Source organism: Orycteropus afer, unplaced genomic scaffold (genome assembly GCF_000298275.1).
Source record: "Orycteropus afer afer isolate SDZICR_OR568_19922 unplaced genomic scaffold, OryAfe1.0 scaffold00116, whole genome shotgun sequence".
In the NCBI taxonomy this organism is placed as follows: Eukaryota; Metazoa; Chordata; class Mammalia; order Tubulidentata; family Orycteropodidae; genus Orycteropus; species Orycteropus afer.
Window position 1 is genome coordinate 5050056 of NW_006921703.1, and position 17036 is coordinate 5067091.

Sequence of the window (17036 nt, forward strand, 5' to 3'; positions counted from 1 at the left end):
ATATTGTACTTACCATATTGCATTTACCACATTACCATAATCATAGTCTGTTATGGATTGAATTATGTCCCCCCAAAATATGTGTTGTCAATCCTAACCTCTATGCCTGTGGCTATAACCCCTTTTGGGAATGGGTTGTGTTTGTTAAATTAACAAGGTAGGATTAGTGTAGGGGGTATCTTGGGTCAGTTTCTTTTGAAATTCAAAAGAGACTAAATACAAGCTAACAAGAAGAGAGGAGGAAGAGGAATGCTAAACCACATGCAGATTGCCCAGTCATAGAAGCTCAGAAGAGACAAGGACCTTTTTCCAGAGCCAACCAACACAGAAAACCTTCCCTTATAGCCAGCACCCTGAATTTGGATTTCTAGTCTCCTAATCAGCGAGAAAATAAATTTGCTTATTAAAGCCATCCACTTGTGGTATTTCTGTTATAGCAGCACAAGATAACTAAGACAGTCCTAAGTGCTTTACATGAATTATCTCACTTAATCCTCCCAACAGCCATAAAAAAAATATCCCTTCATCGTCCTCATTTTATAAATAAAGGAACTGAGACTTAGAGACTAAACAACCTGCCTCAAACCTGCCATTAATCACCAGGGCACAGATTTGGATATGGGTCCCTATGAGTGGGAATCAACTGGATGGCAGTAGATTTGTTTCTTTAGGTTTGTTATCATCCTATTACATTCCCCCAAAGAGAAGGGCCTATCATCTTCTCCATTCCAAAGACAATCAATTTAGCACGGACGTAGGTTATATGTATGTATGGTAGTACAATTTTTTTTTCTTTTCTTTTTTCCTGGAGTGTTCAAGTGTTTATACAGGTGATTGCATTGTTGAATGCTTTTGACTACAATATATTTAAAGGTAATTTGATCTGCCAACCAGCACATTTACTAAAGAAAATCAAACTTTCAGAAATTTTGAGCTACTTATTCATGCTGAGAAGAGCCTGTACTCTGCTGTGCTCACCGGGCAGTGTTAACAATGAACTACACACTGTGTTTCTAAGCAAATTCATTTGTCTGATGAAGCTACTGAAAACTGTTCATTTTCAAATATTTGTGGATTTGGTTTCAGAATTGGGGAAGTTACTATTAAGGATCTCCCATTTCAAGCTCCACACAGTCAGAAAATATGCAATTGCACATCAGTAGTGATGTTGCTTTGCTTACAACTAAGGTGCCAGTGTCACTTATGAGAGCATTACGGTTACTGTTTACAGCATTTGGATGAGTGAACACATTCACTTGGAAGGACTGACCTTTGCCAACCAAAATAGAATCCAAGCAGGAAGCTGTCACTGATGTAAAGGGCTCTTGTCTATCCTCTTGGCAGCTCCCTCAAACGAAAGTCTCTCCTTTGGGAGTACAGATATATTGGAAATCATTACATTGGGCTATTGAAAATTCTATAGTATTAATGCTCCACAGCCACCTGGAAAAAATCACTATGAAGTTATAACTCTTTAGATGTTATGTACAATTATTATTTGAGTGGGAGATTTTAACTTTAATAATGGTTAGGCACAACTAAGCATTTATAATGTCCTTCCAGCTCATTAAAATGGACCATCCTAGGATTTATGATCAAGAAGACATCTGCAGAATGTCTTCTAATACAGCATGTGCTCTGGTAAAGTCTTTTTAGGGATCAGTGCCCACTTGAGCTGTCACTTCTTAAGTTAATTGTTTGATGTGCTTCTCATTTCTGCCTGGAACCACACTTTAGTTTTGAGACTCTATTTTGAGGATGCCTTTAATCGGGCCCTCTTGTTTCAGAATAGCCATTTTCAGACCTACAGAGGAAGTCTCTTATCTTTTAGCTGTTCTTGTAGTGCACCAGACTTGCTTGAAATATGTATAGTAGCAGGAACTCAGTGTGAGATTATGAATTCAGTTTTTATACATTCAGTAATTGGAATCATGAGAAATGTTGAATGGACACATTAAACATTTAAAATGTAAATAATGTAAAATATTCCTAATTTTGAAAACAAACTATTAACTTTTTCTGTAATTTTGCCAGTAATGTTTAATTGATTGATTCTTTTTTTTTTTTTTCATTAGGGATTTGGAAAAGAATGGGGAAATATATTTAATTAATTCATTCACTTATTTGAAAACATGCTCACATTCATTGAGCACATACTGTATTTGAGACACTGGGGTTGGCACTAGGGAAGACAAAATGAAACAAAAACACAAAACACCACCACCACCACAAAAATACCTGCTGCTCTTTTGGGGAAAATAGAGGGTCTGCTTAAATTCCCATAAATAATTTCCAAAAGTAAGTAGGAAATTCATGTTGTGTTGTTATTTGCCATCAAGTTGGACCCGACTCATAGCGACGTGACCCCTCTTTGGGTTTCCAAGGCGGTATCACTAAGGAAGTAGATTGCCCAACCTTCCTTCCGAAGAGTGGTTGGTGGGTTTGAACTGCCAACCTTCTAAAAAATACCTTATTGATATATTCTCAATTTTTTAGCAGTTATGGCTACAAATATATAAACATGTTTTTCATTTTTGTCCCCATTTAAGAATATGATCTTTAGTTTTAAGCTCTTGGGGGAGGTTCGGCTTGTTTGCTTTTAACTATTCAGATTAATAAATTCTATTAGCTAATCATGTCATCCCTGGGAGGTGCAAAGGACAGCCAAACGATTGGAAGTGTGAGTCCACCCAGAGGTACCTTGGAAGAAAAGTCCAATGTTCTCCTTCTAAACAATCAACCATGAAAACCCTAAGGAGCATAGTGCTACGCTGACACACACGGGGTCACCCACCATGAATTGGAATTGACTCTACAGAAACCAGTGGTAACCATAAACATTAGCTTACTTCTCAGCTTTTCTAATATTTACTGAGTACCCTCAATGATTTTAATTATCAGGTGAAAACATAGGTCCTCACTTGGTTTCTTGTCTCCAAAAAATAAGGAGAAAAGAAATAGTATAATGTCAGAAGGAAGGTTCTTAAAACTTTCCCCAAAGAAGAGTGTCAGCTACATCTTGAAGAGTGCTGGGAGCTTGTTATTCTACTTCTGTGCTTTGAGACAAAGACATTTGGCAGCATAGCACACAGCGTGAACAAATATAAATTTGCCTACAAGTTAGAGGAACAGTAGTGTTGTGAATTCAGAGGCACTGAGAAGGCATTGGTAACTCAGAATTTCTACCTCAATTGCCATATTGCCTGAAAGCAATTCTCTTGGATATTACACCTTTTGCACAATAAAGGATATTATGCCTTTTGCACAATAAATTCTTCTACCCAGTTGAACATGTTAAACCAATTCACACTAACAGGTTAATGATATTTCCAATTAGCTTTTCCAATGAAAAGGGAAGAAAATAAAATATGCACTAAAGAAAGAAGGGAATGGGTCCAGAAAAGTCATGGAAAGTTGCTAACTTTTGAATGAAGTCTACTATGATCAATATAAGGAGCTCTGGTGGCGCAGTGCCTGAGGCATTTGACTGCTAACCAGATGGCTGGTGTTTCGAACCCACCAGCCACTCTGAGAAAAAATGGGACAATCTACTTCTGTAAAGATTTACTGCCTTGGAAACACAATAAGGGTCGCTATGAGTCAGAATTGACACGATGGCAGTGAGTTTTTGAGATGATCAATATATGTAATAGTGTATCTTGCCCCTTCCTCTTCCACCTCTACTCTCTTTATTCCTCTATCCTGTTCTGTTTTGTTCCAGCAGCTTTGATCACCTCAGTAAACATAAAATGCAGTTGTATATTATGCTTATTTCTACCAGCTAACATGTAAGCTCCATAAAGGCAGGGACCTTATCTGTTTTGTTCATTTATACAAGTGCTTAGAGAAGTGACTGGAACGCAGTAGGCCCTCAATAATAAATATTTGTGATAAAAAGAATGAACAAAATGAATAAACAAAGATTCAAAGTTTCTAAGGATTTTTAGTTGAAGGTAAATAAAGAGTCCTTAATATTCTGAATAATTTGGTGGAATCCAGTGTGAAATCATCAAGAGAAGATGCTTATTTCCTTCTATGTGCTACTGTTTAATTTCTATTTCAGCCCTCTTCCAGGGAGCACAGTGGGTCGATCATTTCAGGAAGTAACACTTAAAAGATAAGCTTAGTTTACAAAAAAGAGAGAAGAGAAAGAGGGAATGCAGTGATTTATGGTTAGGGGATTTCTTGGTAAATAGCTTTTCCTCTCTTTTGTGCAGAAGGATTGTACAGTTTGTTTATACCTCAATCATTTAATTGTTGCTATAGATTGGTGAATTTTTTATCAAAACTGAGTTTGTTACAGAAATTCATGCAATTTGATTTATTCCTATTGGAAGAAAGAGAAGAGGGCCTGGTGAAAGCATGAACTAATTTACACTTTATTATACATGTAGTATTAGAATGTTGTAAGACAGAGGCCATAACATTGTAGACCAGTGCCATTTCATAGTAAAATGTTACTGGCACATGGGAAACATTAAGATATCCATATCCTTCAAATCAGCAATCTGTTCTAGGAATTATTCTATTTGTATGTTGTTGTTGTTGTTATGGGCCGCTGAGTCGGACCCGACTCATAGTGACCCCCTCCTTGGATTTTCGAGGCAGTATCACTGAGGGAGTAGATTGCCCAACGTTCCTTCCAGGGAGTAGCTGGTGGGTTTGAACCGCCAGCCTTCTGGTTAGCAGTCAAATGCCTTAGGCACTGTGCTACCAGAGTATATTTGTATACAGAATTATAATCATCACCTACAAGGATATTCATGACAACATTGTTCATACTTGTGAAAAAAAATAAAAAAAATTAAATATCCACCAAGATTTCAATATCTACATAATATAATTTTATGCAGAAATAGTTTAGAAATATATTTATTGACATGAAAAGATATCAAATATTAAGAAAGGAAGTTTTAAAGCTGATGTGATGTGTTTTATATACACTAGCATGTTCATGTGAATATAATTTTAAGAGTGGTTATGGCAGGATAATGGGAGATTAAATAATTTTTCAAAAATTCCTGTCCATATATTTTTAAAGTTAGAATTATAAAGTGTGACATATGTAATAGCTTTAATAAAAGGTAAGTCAATGTTACATTATATTTTCATAATTTTGGAATATCTCACTGACTTTTAGTATTAAAAAAAAGCTTGAGATCTTTAGAGAGCTGTATTCCTTTGATTGATAGCACCTGCTGTGTGTGTTTGGAAAAAGGGAGAATTTCACATGTCATAAGTATATAGCTCTATAATTTTCTTTTATCTTTATATAGAAAGTCTTGTAGTCACTAGCAGAGTAGTGTGATCAACTGGTAACCTAAAGAAAGGTTGGAGTCTCAAACCCACCCAGCAGTGCTGCAGAAGAATGGGCTGGTGATCTATTCCCATAAGGATTATAGCCAAAAAATCTTAAGAAGAAGTTCTACTCTGCATCATAAAGGGTTGCCATGAGTCAGCAGCTGATGTGATGGCAATGAACAACCACACCACTAATAGTAATATGCATATATGTTCAACAGCTTGGAACATACTTTTCAATACATTACCTCTTTACCATTGTGGAAGGTTATATTATTGCACCCATTTCAGAAACGATAGGTTTTATTGCTCATGTGGTTCATATGATTTTCCTAGTTGTTCACCTAGTAAAATATGGGCTCTGAAATTTAGTTCACCTGTGTACCAAATCCATGCTTTTTTTCTTTACATGCACTATTATGCATACCAAAAACCAAACTCACTGCCATGGAGTCGGATCTGATTTATAGTGACCCATCCTTAGGTTTCTGAGGTGATATCACTACGGAAGTAGATTGGGCAACCTTCCTTCATAGCGTAGTGCCTAAGACACTTGACTGCTAACCAGAAGGCTGGCGGTTCAAACTCACCAACCAGTCCTTGGAAGAAAGGTTGGGCAATCTACTTCTGTAGTGATACTGCCTTGGAAACCCAAGGAGGGGTCACTATGAGTCAGGTTTCACTCAACAGCATGTAACAACAAACCTTCCGAGAAGTGGCTGGTGGATTTGAACTGCCAGCCTTCTGGTTGGCAGTCAAATGCCTTAGGCACTACAGGCAAATAAACGTTTTGCTCTGAAGAACACAGGATGTTTTTAAGAAGCCTTTCCTCCACCTAGAACTAAGATATGCTCCCATTTGGAATTTTCTCATGAGAAGACATGAGTGGCAGGTGTAACAGCACACGTTCTAAGGGAGTCAGAGAAAATGGTTGTTTCTTGCCTTAGCAATATTTATCGAATTACTCAAGCCACTGTGTTCAAAGTTCACCTAATTATAGTGGTTAGTTTCTCTTGCATTTTCTTGGCAACATAGGGATGAGTTGCATTGACAGTCGGAATTTGATATTTAAGTTTCATGTATTTTTGTAAATTTATTGGGAAAGATATCTAGGTACTTGTCAGCTCTCTTCTATATTTTGAACAAAGAATCATACTCCTCCACCTCCATTTCAGGTCCTTGTTTCAGAGAAGTAATCTACAGTCTATCAAAATAAATACATTTATATCATCATGATAACTATAAACACTATAATTTCCTTTCCTGACCACTGTGCATATTTTTAGCTACTGGGGTTAATAATTTAGGGATATACTTGAAGGTTTTATTTATCCACTTGACATCTCAAACTTAATCTGTTTAATGACGTCTTAGACCTAATATGTTTAAAACACAACTCTTGATCTTACATCCACCCCCAGTCCACTCCTACAGTCTTTCCAAATCATATGATGATGACAACGGCATTCCAGTTGCTCAAGCCAAAAACCTTACGGTCATCCTTGATTTTTCTTCTCTAATCCATCAGCCAATCATGTTGAATTCACCTTTGAAACATCCAGTGTTTAAGCACTTCTCACCCACTCCACTGCTTCTACTTCCATATCAAGGCACTGGCGTCCTTCATCTAAATGCTTGCAGTAGCCTCTTAACTAATCTTCCTGATTTGACCCTGGACCCTTTTGGTCCACTCTCAACACAGCAACTAGATTGATCCCCTTTAACCTGAGTCAATTCATATCAGCTCTCAGATCACAAGTGTCAAAACCCTCCATCTTTTTCAGCTAAATGCCAGAGTCCAACCAGTCTCAAACAATATGGCCCCTTGTTACTTCTTTGACCTCATTCCCTTATAGCTTCTATTCTCCCTTCTCTTTCTGTTCCAGCCAAACTGTGTCTACTGTTCCTCCAACACATCAGGTAGGCTCCACCTACCTTTTCACACTTCAGTTCCCCTGCCCAGAACTCACTTGCCCCAGATTGCTCATGACTTATGCCCTCACTTCCTTCAGATATGATATAAATGCCACCTTCTCAGTGAGGCCTACCTGATAATTATACTTGAGCTCCCCATTCCTTTAACTCTGCTTTATTTTTCTTTCACCGTATTTACCATTGTGGTGGTTATGTTTGCATGTCAACTTGGCTGGACCTGGTTGAGTGGCTGGACAGCTGGTGGTAGTTATTCCCCATGATGAGTCTGGCAATCAACTCCATGATGGGATCTACCACAAGCAGCTGAGTAGCTAGCTGTCTTAGGGAACGTGATCTGCTTCCTGTATATAAGCAGAAGCCTTGGGGAATGGTCTCTAGCCTATGGCATGCTTGGACGCTGAATGTAGCCATTTTGTTGTTCAGCAGCCTACCATGCTCTGCCGACCTTGGGACTTACAATGGACTTAAATTAATGGCCTGGAGTTTGATTTGGTAACATTGGCACTGTGCCTTTTTATTTGTTGACTTTGGGCTTGTTAGCCTCAGCAGCCAGTAGCTGCCTGAGTGAAGAGATGCCTCTAGCTTCACTGGGCCAGGTGCAAGAGGCAAAGCTGAAGCCCAAGGTTGAGGGGCTTTTCCATAGCCCCTAGAGCTTGGCACTTTGAACTTGGACTTAAAGCCTCCAAACTGTAAGAGAATAAACTCCTGTTTGTTAAGGCCATCCCATTTGTAGTATATTCTTGTCAAAGAAGCACTAGGTAACCAGAACAACCATTATATATATTTACTAATGAATTTTATTTCTTAATCTATATTCCACCTAGAATCTTCATGTTCAAAGAAGTCAGGTATTTTTGTGTCTTTTGTTAACAGCTGTATCCTGGTCCTTAGAACAATGTATAGCACATCTAGGGACTCGACAAATAGTTGCTGAACATTTACTTATTAAACCAAAAGTTGTTTCTTTATTGTATTTCATGTGTCAGGTATTGTGATAGGTAATACGATACTATATAAGTATAATTTAATTAAATGTGAGTCTTACTAATATATACTTAAATAGAGCATTTAAATTTTGAGTGAGAGAGATGTGACTTAATATATACTTAATAGTTATATTATTTTTAGGTACATGATGTTGGTTTAAACAAATTTTCCAAAAGCAAAACTAATTTCAAATATAAACCCATTTTTATGTAATCAAAGTAGCTAGAGTAGCTATTGTTTTATTTCAGCTATTCCTCCCATTTTCTCCTTTTTTTTTCTAGGAAAGAAGCACAGTTAGATGAAGAAGGACAATTTCTTGTCAGAATAATATATGATGATTCCAAAACTTATGATTTGGTTGCTGCAGCAAGCAAAGTTCTCAGTAAGTTGGATGTAGCTTTCCTTCTCTGGCCCCAGTGTGCATGGCCCTAGGTCATGTTATGTGGCTCTGTAGGTTGTGTTCTGAATAGTCCTGATAGGAAAGATATTCACATCTACTGTTAGGCTCAGGTAGGGCTGACTTCTGTTCTTCTTTTTATAAGCTTTTAAGGAAAAACATACTCTCTATCCTTTCCTCACCAGAAGCCACAAATGAGGGAAGGATAATAAATATTGATATTCTTTGTAATAACTTTAGTCAAAGTGTCAAAAATTCAGTAATCACACAAGTATGCAAAAAATACTGTCCTCAAATCTCTTTTGCAACCACAACTTTTGTTAGCTACTGGTAAAGACAACAGGAAACTGAGGTCTGCATTAGAAAATGCTCATGCAAAGTTCAAAGAGTTCATGGAGACAAAGTTCTAAAAATAGTATTGAAACTTCTCTCAATAGCACTTAATTTATAACTAGGTTATAGTTTGTCTATGAAAGACTGAAGATTTTTAACGGTGTCAAAAATACTGAGAAAAACAAATACATCCATAGTAGAACACAAGAATTATAAAAAAGAATTGTAAGTGGTCAATAATAAGAAGAAAAATATCGAACCTCAGTAGTCAAAATTCAAACAAATATATTAACTTTGTTCATATAAATTTGGCAGGTTTTAAATATCTATCTAGTGTAGTTGAGGGCAGAGTGAAAAAGGAAGCCTAGCACATTTTTAATATGATGGTAAATAGACAAACTTCAGAGAACAATTTGGCAACCTGAGTTAAAGATATATATTTTTTTAAAATTCAAACACTTTAGGAGTTCTTACTAAGTAAATTATTAGATTTATTTGCATGAAGATTTATGTCTAAGTGTTTTCATGACAGAGTTACTTATATTGATTAGAGAACTATACATTTTCAATAATGTATTAAATAAATTGTTACATTCATAAGTTGAATAAAATAATTCCTAAAATATATATTACAGAAATTATTTTAAAATTTTAGGAAATATTAATGATATAGGAGCGCTGGTAGCATTGTGCCTAAGGCACTTGACTGCTAACCAAAGGCTGGCTGTTCAAACCCACCAGCCACTCCTTGGAAGGAAAGTTGGGCAATCTACTTCCGTAGTGATACTGCCACGGAAACCCAAGGAGGGGTATCTATGAGTCGGGGCTGACTGGACAACAACAATATTAATCATATGATATTAAGAAATAAAACAGGCTATTTGGCATAGTACCTAAGACATTTGACTGTCAATCAGAAGGCTGGTGGTTCAAACCCAACAGCTACTTCTTGGAAGGAAGACCAAGACATCTGCTTCCCTAGTGATCCTGCCTCGGAAACCCAAGGAGGGGTCACTATGAGTCGGAACTGACTTGATGGCAGTGAATTTTGTTTTGGTTTATTAGAGTGCAAACTACATGCTACACAAATTTATATAGAGAAAAAACGGGAATAAGATAGGTGCACAAATGTATTAATAGTTATATGTGTTCTTCGATGATTTTAAAAGATATTTGTCTTTTTCAAAAAAAAAAGAAATACTTTAAAATATATTTTTTTACAAAGTTAAAAATTAATTAGTTTGTCTTGGAACCTGAGATATTGATTGTTTTGCTTATAGGCATAAGTTTATATTAACACATATGTTGTCTTCCCTACTTTCATTGTTTTGTCATGGAAAGATTTCTTCATGGGACGCCTGGCCAATCTGCACAAAAATTGAGAGTTTGAAATTATTTTAAATGTCATTCTTTTTTTTTTTAAATTTCTTCTCTTCACCAATATTCCCATCTGTAATGTATTTTTCTCTCCAACCTTTAATATAGATCTTAATGCAGGAGAAATTCTCCAAATGTTTGGGAAGATGTTTTTTGTCTTTTGTCAAGAATCTGGTTACGACACAATCTTACGTGTCTTGGGATCTAATGTCAGAGAATTTCTACAGGTAAGAAATTTGAGGTCCTATATTTAAAATTTCTGAATTAGTAGTATTTCAACAAAGCCTCTCAAATGCCTGTGTTCAAACAGCTGGAAAAGAATATTTGTAGCTGAAATGAAATCATAGTGATCTTTTTCTAATTCACATAAAATGATAAGTATCTGGGTGGTCTTGAGTACATTTTAACATTTTTGATTCCCATATTTTTGGTTAGGAGGTCTGGTAGCATAGTGCCTAAGGCATTTGACTGCTAACCAGAAGGCTGGTGGTTCAAACCCACCAGGCACTCCTTGGAAGGAAGGTTGGGCAATCTACTTCCATAGTGATAACTGCCTCAGAAACCCAACAAGGGGTCGCTATGAGTCAGGTCTGACTTGATGGCACATAACAACAACAACAACATATTTTTGATTGGGAGCTCTGGTGGTGTAGTGCCTAAGGCATTTGACTGCTAACCAGAAGGCTGACTGTTCAAACCCACCAGCCACTACTTGGAAGGAAGATTGGGCAATCTATTTATCTACTTCTGTAGTGATACCACCTCAGAAACCCAAGGAGGGGTCTCTGTGAGTCGGATCCAACTCGAAGGCAGTGAGTTTGGTTTTTTTGGTATATTTTTGGTTGCTCACTTTGAATATGCAAGTCAGAAATTAATGTTGTCTGAAAGACCAACATGGCCTATTGCATTATGTTCGTCTGCCTTTCTTTTAATTGTTACTTGTGGTTTCAAGTTTTAGGCATATAATACAATCTTATTTATATTTGTGATGTATTTCTAGATTGTGTAATATGACAAAATAATATCAGTATTTGTTGGAATTGACTCAATGGCAATGGATTACCAAGGAGCTTGTTGTTTAGGACAGAACACAATGAGTTTCAGGTGTTCTGTCACCAAACAAATTTAGAAGTATTTCTCTGAGTTACACATTAATTGATTTACTAAAGAAAGGACAGTAGGAAACCTTCCAAAGCCAGTTTCAGGTGAAGCAAAATACAAATTGTGTCACCAACAGCCTTTGTCTTACACGCTTGTTAAAATTACATGAAAAGTTTTTACTAGTAAATTATACTTTAGAAGAGAGACTATTTCTGGTTGGCTTTACTATTTTAAGCATTGGTGTTTGTGAGACCCTCTTCTTGAAATGTGTTAACACTGAAAATTATGTGGTTGTTTGCAATGGATATTTCTAAACTGGCTGCTGAAAGCAGCCAGATCTTACTGGAAAATGATGTCAGTGCAATACTAGCTGAACCGATGCCCAGTTTTGAGGGAATGTAAACTACTTTCAATCCAGCTGCATTATTGATTTAACAGCCAAAATAAGAACTTTAGTGTTTAATCAAAATGTCTGTTGTTTACATAGTGACATTTTTCTTATAAACTTAAAACAGCGTTAAATCAAGATGGAAACTGGTTTGCAGTTTCCTGCCATGGATTTACTAAACTACTGGTGTTAGAAAAAACTGCTCCTTCCATGTGAAGTAGCTGCCCAGAGATGTTTAAATTAAAAATTAACTGATTATATTTACATGGATTATTTTAGATATATTGAAGTTTGATATTTAAAAGTATTTTGAGATTTTGGAATTTTAAATGCATGTGCCCTTTTTCAATACTTTTGTTGACCACTGTTATCTCATCATCAAAATTTCAACTTGCAGGTACTCTTTCTTAATTTTAAATATCTACCTCAAAGGACATATCTATAAACCAAAAACAAGTATTCAACTGGTTTGTACATCTCCTTTTTGTGAGCATCTCATAAGCTTGTTGGGACAAGTAAGAGAACAAACATTCTCTGGGTGTTTCTCTATGCTTATCTAGAGCTAAACTGTCCAGTAGGATAACCACTGGCTACATTTGAAATGACAAGTACTGTAAGTGTAAATTACACACCAGATTTCAAAGATGTAGTACAGAAAGAAAATGTGAAATTGTTCATTAATAATTTGCATATTGATTATATGTTGAAATGACAAAAGTTTGGTTTTATTGAGTTATAATAAAATATATTATTACAGTTACTTTTACCTGTTCCTTTTCCTCTTTTTAATGTAGCTACTAGAAAATTTAACATTATAAAAGAGGCTCACACTAGTGGCTTGCATTTATGGCTCATCATTTATTTTGACCCTACAACATTGTTTGAAATGCTTTTAAATTCTTTCTTTTTTTTTTTTCCTCAAAATCAATAGATAGCTTTAGTTACTAATGTTTAAATCATATTACATTTTTTTTCCTTTCAGTGAGACAATGTGTTAATGAAGAAACTAGAAAGTTAGAAAATTATATAATTTTTATTACTATTATATATTTTTGACTTAGTTCTTTTTGTTTTAGTGGTGGTGGTTTAGAAATTGCATGTCATAATTGCAAATTGATTTTTTAAAATGCTACTTTTCTTTAAAGTAGATATTTATGTTATGATTAGGTTGTTGTTGTTAGTTGGCCTCGAATTGTTTCTGACTCATAAACCAAAAACCCAAATGTACTGTCGTCGAGTTGGATCTGACTCATCGTGACCCGTCCTTGGTTTTCCAAAGTGGCATCAGTATGGAAGTAGGTTGCCCAACCTTCCTCCTGAGGAGTGGCTGGTAGGTTTGAACCACCAGCCTTCAAGTTAGCAGTCAAATGCCTTAGGCACTACGCCACCAGAGCTTCTGACTCATAGCAGCCCGATATAAAGAAGAACAAAACACTAACTGTTCCTGCACCATCACAATCATTGCTGTGGTTGAGCTCATCATTGCAGCCAGTGTGTCAATCCATCTTGCTGAGGGTCTTCCCCTTTTTTCTGGCCCCTTACTTTACCAAGCATAAAGTTCTTCTCCAGGGACTGGTCCCTTCTGATAACATGATCAAAGTAGGGGAAACAAAGTTTGGCCATTTTGGCTTCTAAGGAGCATTCTGGCTGCACTTCTTCCAAAACAGATTTGTTCATTCTTCTGTCCATGCAATCCATGGTATTTTAATACCACAGCACCACAATTAAAGTGTGTTAATTCTTCTTTGGTCTTCCTATACATTGTCCAGTTTTCATATACATATGATTCTGTTGAAAGTACCATGGCTTGGGTCAGGTGGACCTTAGGCCTCAAGTGATATTTTTGCTCATTAACATTTTAAAGAGGTCTTTTGCAGCATATTTGCCAGGTGCAATGTCATTTGATTTTTTGACTACTGCTTTCATGGTTGTTGATTGTGGATCCAAGTAAGATGAAATATTTGACAACTTCAATCTTTCTCTATTTATAGTGATGTTGCTTTTGGTCCAGTTGTGAGGATTTTGTTTTCTTTATGTTGAGGTGTAATCCATACTCAAGGTTGTAGTCTTTGACCTTTATCATTAAGTGCTTCAAGTCTTCTTCACTTTCAACAAGCAAGATTGTGCCATCTGCACATCTCAAGTTATTAATGAGTCTTCCTTTAAACCTGATGCTTCATTCTTCTCAGATTATCTGTCTGTATACAGATTGGATAAAATTTTTCTCAGCATACAGATTGAATAAAATTTTTAAAATTTTGCTGAAATAATCAGGTTAGTTGCATAGTAATTAAATGGTCATTTTCTGTATAAATGACTATAAAATAAAGCAAATGATTCTCAAAACTTTTTAAGATCTTCAGTCACATGCACATCAGATGTTTTGTTACATAAATGATAAAACATTCTTTGTGGTAAATTTCAGTGTTTCATTAAAGAGTAAGATAAAGTAGGCATTATTTTAAAGCAGCTGTGAAGCTTTTCTTTCTCCCTCACTTCTTGTTTTTATTAATCATCAAATCCTTTCCATTCCTTCCTGAATACTAAGTGTTGAGGATTTGGTCATTTTTCTCCCATTTCCTGTCCCACTTTCCTGGGAGTTTCTATAATTATCTAGATGATTTGGATGCTTCCTTTTCTCCCCTCATGACTCTCCCAATCTGTTTCTGTTCTATAATGGTTAGTATATTTTTCTGAAATGCAAATATATTTCATCACATTATTTTCTTTTGTAAAACCCTCAGTGATTTCCCCATTGCTTATTGGAAAATGTCAAAAAATATTTAAAACTATTAAAACTGCTTATTTCTCTTACCCATCCCTCATCTTTTTCTCTCCAGCTAAGCCAAACTGAACATTTTTTTGGAATGTTTATTTTGCTCTCTCTCTGCTCTGAATAGGGGTTCTGGTAGAGTAGTGGTTAAGGCACGTGGCTGCCTACCAAAAGGTTGGTAGTTTGAACCCCCCAGCTACTCCATGGAAGAAAGATGAGGTGATCTGCTATGAGTTGGAATCCACTCAATGACAGTGAGTTCAATGTTGGTGTGCTCTGAATGTGTGTACATGCTTTTCTCTTTGAAACACACTTTCTTCCTACTCCTTTTATCTAAATATAAATAAATCCTTCTTTTCCTGCAGGTCAAATAATCTGAAGTCTCCCCTTTTCTCTCCCACCTTCACATTACTCTAGTCAGGGTAATTGGCTTTCTCTTGCTCTCAAATTGTTGTTACTGTTGTGAGCCATGGAATCTATTCCAACTCATAGTGACCCTATAAGACAGAGCAGAACCAACCCATAAAATTTCCTAGGGTGTATTCTTTATGGAAGCAGATCACCAGGTTTTTTCTCCTGCAGGGTGGCTGGTGGATTCGAGCTACTGATCATTTTGTTTGCAGCCAAGTACTTAACCATTGTGCCTCCACAATTCCTTCTTACTCTCATAGCATGCTCTAATTCTCCAGCCATAGCATTTTTACCACTGTATTATCATTTTCTGTTTGTTGGGTTGGAATGTAAATTTCATAAATCAGAAATCATTTATAACTCTTAAAAATTGCTTCTCTATAGCTCCTGGTCAATAGTAGGGAATGAAACATGATTTTTTCAAAGTTATTTTGTTTGCAAAAAAGTAGGAAGCAAAAACACCAGTAGCATAAGATAAATTCTTTCATTAAAGATAACTAAATTCCATTTTGAATGAGAATATATAACTTTATTTAGAGTGAATCATGGATCAAAATGTAAAAGAGTAGGCACACAGTGGATCAGCTTCCTTGTCCCATGGACATGGTAAATTACTACTTATTAATTAATCTACAAGATTCATTACTTTTACCTGTTGATACTCTTTAAATATACTTCCTAATTTTCCCCTTGAAGGTCTAAGGGGACAATAAAATATCCATTAAAATCATAACATTGAAAATCAGATATAGTCCTCCATACCTTAGCCTGTTAAGCTGTGACTCACTCACTCATCATACCAAGGATTTCCTTGTGAATGCTCTTTTCTTAGCTTTTCAATGGATCCGCCATTTAGAATGGCTCTCTGGCATGTATTTTTTATACTTTACTTGACATAAAATTTAAAAGGTTTTTGAGTACTATAGTAGGCACGCTATCTAACAGGCAGTCAATAAAGTGTTGAATGATAGAATTAATCAATTCTCAAGTTTGTACATTTTTTTGTTTAATTTGGACGAGGCTATTTTATCAAGGTAATTCATCTCATGTTCTATGGAAATTATATAATCAATAACCAAGCTAAACTAATTGCAATCTAGTTGATTCTGACTCACAGCAACCCTGTTGGACAGAGCAGAACTGCCCCCATAAGATTTCCAAGGGAGCTCTGGTGGCATACTGCCTAAGGCACTTGACTGCTAACCAGAAGGCTGGGGGTTCAAACCCACCAGCCATTCCTCAGAAGGAAGATTGGACAATCTACTTCTGTAGAGATACTGCCTCAGAAACCCGGGGGGTGGGGAGGTTGTCACTATGAGCCCAAAATGACTCTAGAGTAGTGAGGTTTTTTTTTTTTTTTTTTTTTTTTTTGGTTTAAACATTAGTAAGCAGACTGAGTGACACATCATTCTTCTGTGGTGCACCTGGTCGGTTCAAACCATCAGCCTTATGATTAGCAGCCCAGCACTTAACCACTGTGCCGCCAGGGCTTCTTTTTTATTATAGTCAATAATATACACTATAGACAGTATCTGTAGTTTAATTCCAGAAAAATATTTATTTTCACAAGTGGATTTCCTCCTTTCCTTTGACTAATCAATTTAAGTAACAGACTCAACAAGTCTTCCCCCTTATAAAGTCTTTGATACCGATATCAAATTCAGCATCCTGCTTATCCAGTCTCTTGTATTTTCAAATTAAATCTGAAAAATTTAAATTAATGCTTATTGTTAAGTCTACTTGAGACTTTCACAAAAAATAGCTAAACACAAAAGAATAAAAGAAATATTTCTAGAAGAAATTTTTGTGAAATGTTACTGTTTTCTAAAGTGAACTACAAATCGAGCCAAACCAAAATTACTGTGGTTGAGTAGGATCTGACTTATAGTGACCCCTCCTTGGGTTTCCAGGGCAGTATCACTACGGAAGTAGATTGTCCAACCTTCCTTCCGAGGAGTGGCTGGTGGGTTTGAACCGCCAGCCTTCTGGTTAGCAGTCAAGTGCCTTAGGCACTATGCTACCAGAGCTCCTAT

General features: G+C 36.2%; 1 protein-coding gene across 1 annotated transcript in view; it reads left to right on the plus strand.

Moving 5' to 3' along the window:
* Positions 1-17036, plus strand: part of GUCY1B1 (guanylate cyclase 1 soluble subunit beta 1) — a 59058-nt gene that overhangs the window by 9817 nt on the left and 32205 nt on the right. Inside the window, exons 2-3 of the mRNA XM_007943976.2 lie at positions 8505-8605; positions 10439-10557. Coding sequence (XP_007942167.1) covers positions 10465-10557 — 93 coding nt within the window. The 5' untranslated portion in view covers positions 8505-8605; positions 10439-10464. The remainder of the gene's footprint in view (positions 1-8504; positions 8606-10438; positions 10558-17036) is intronic.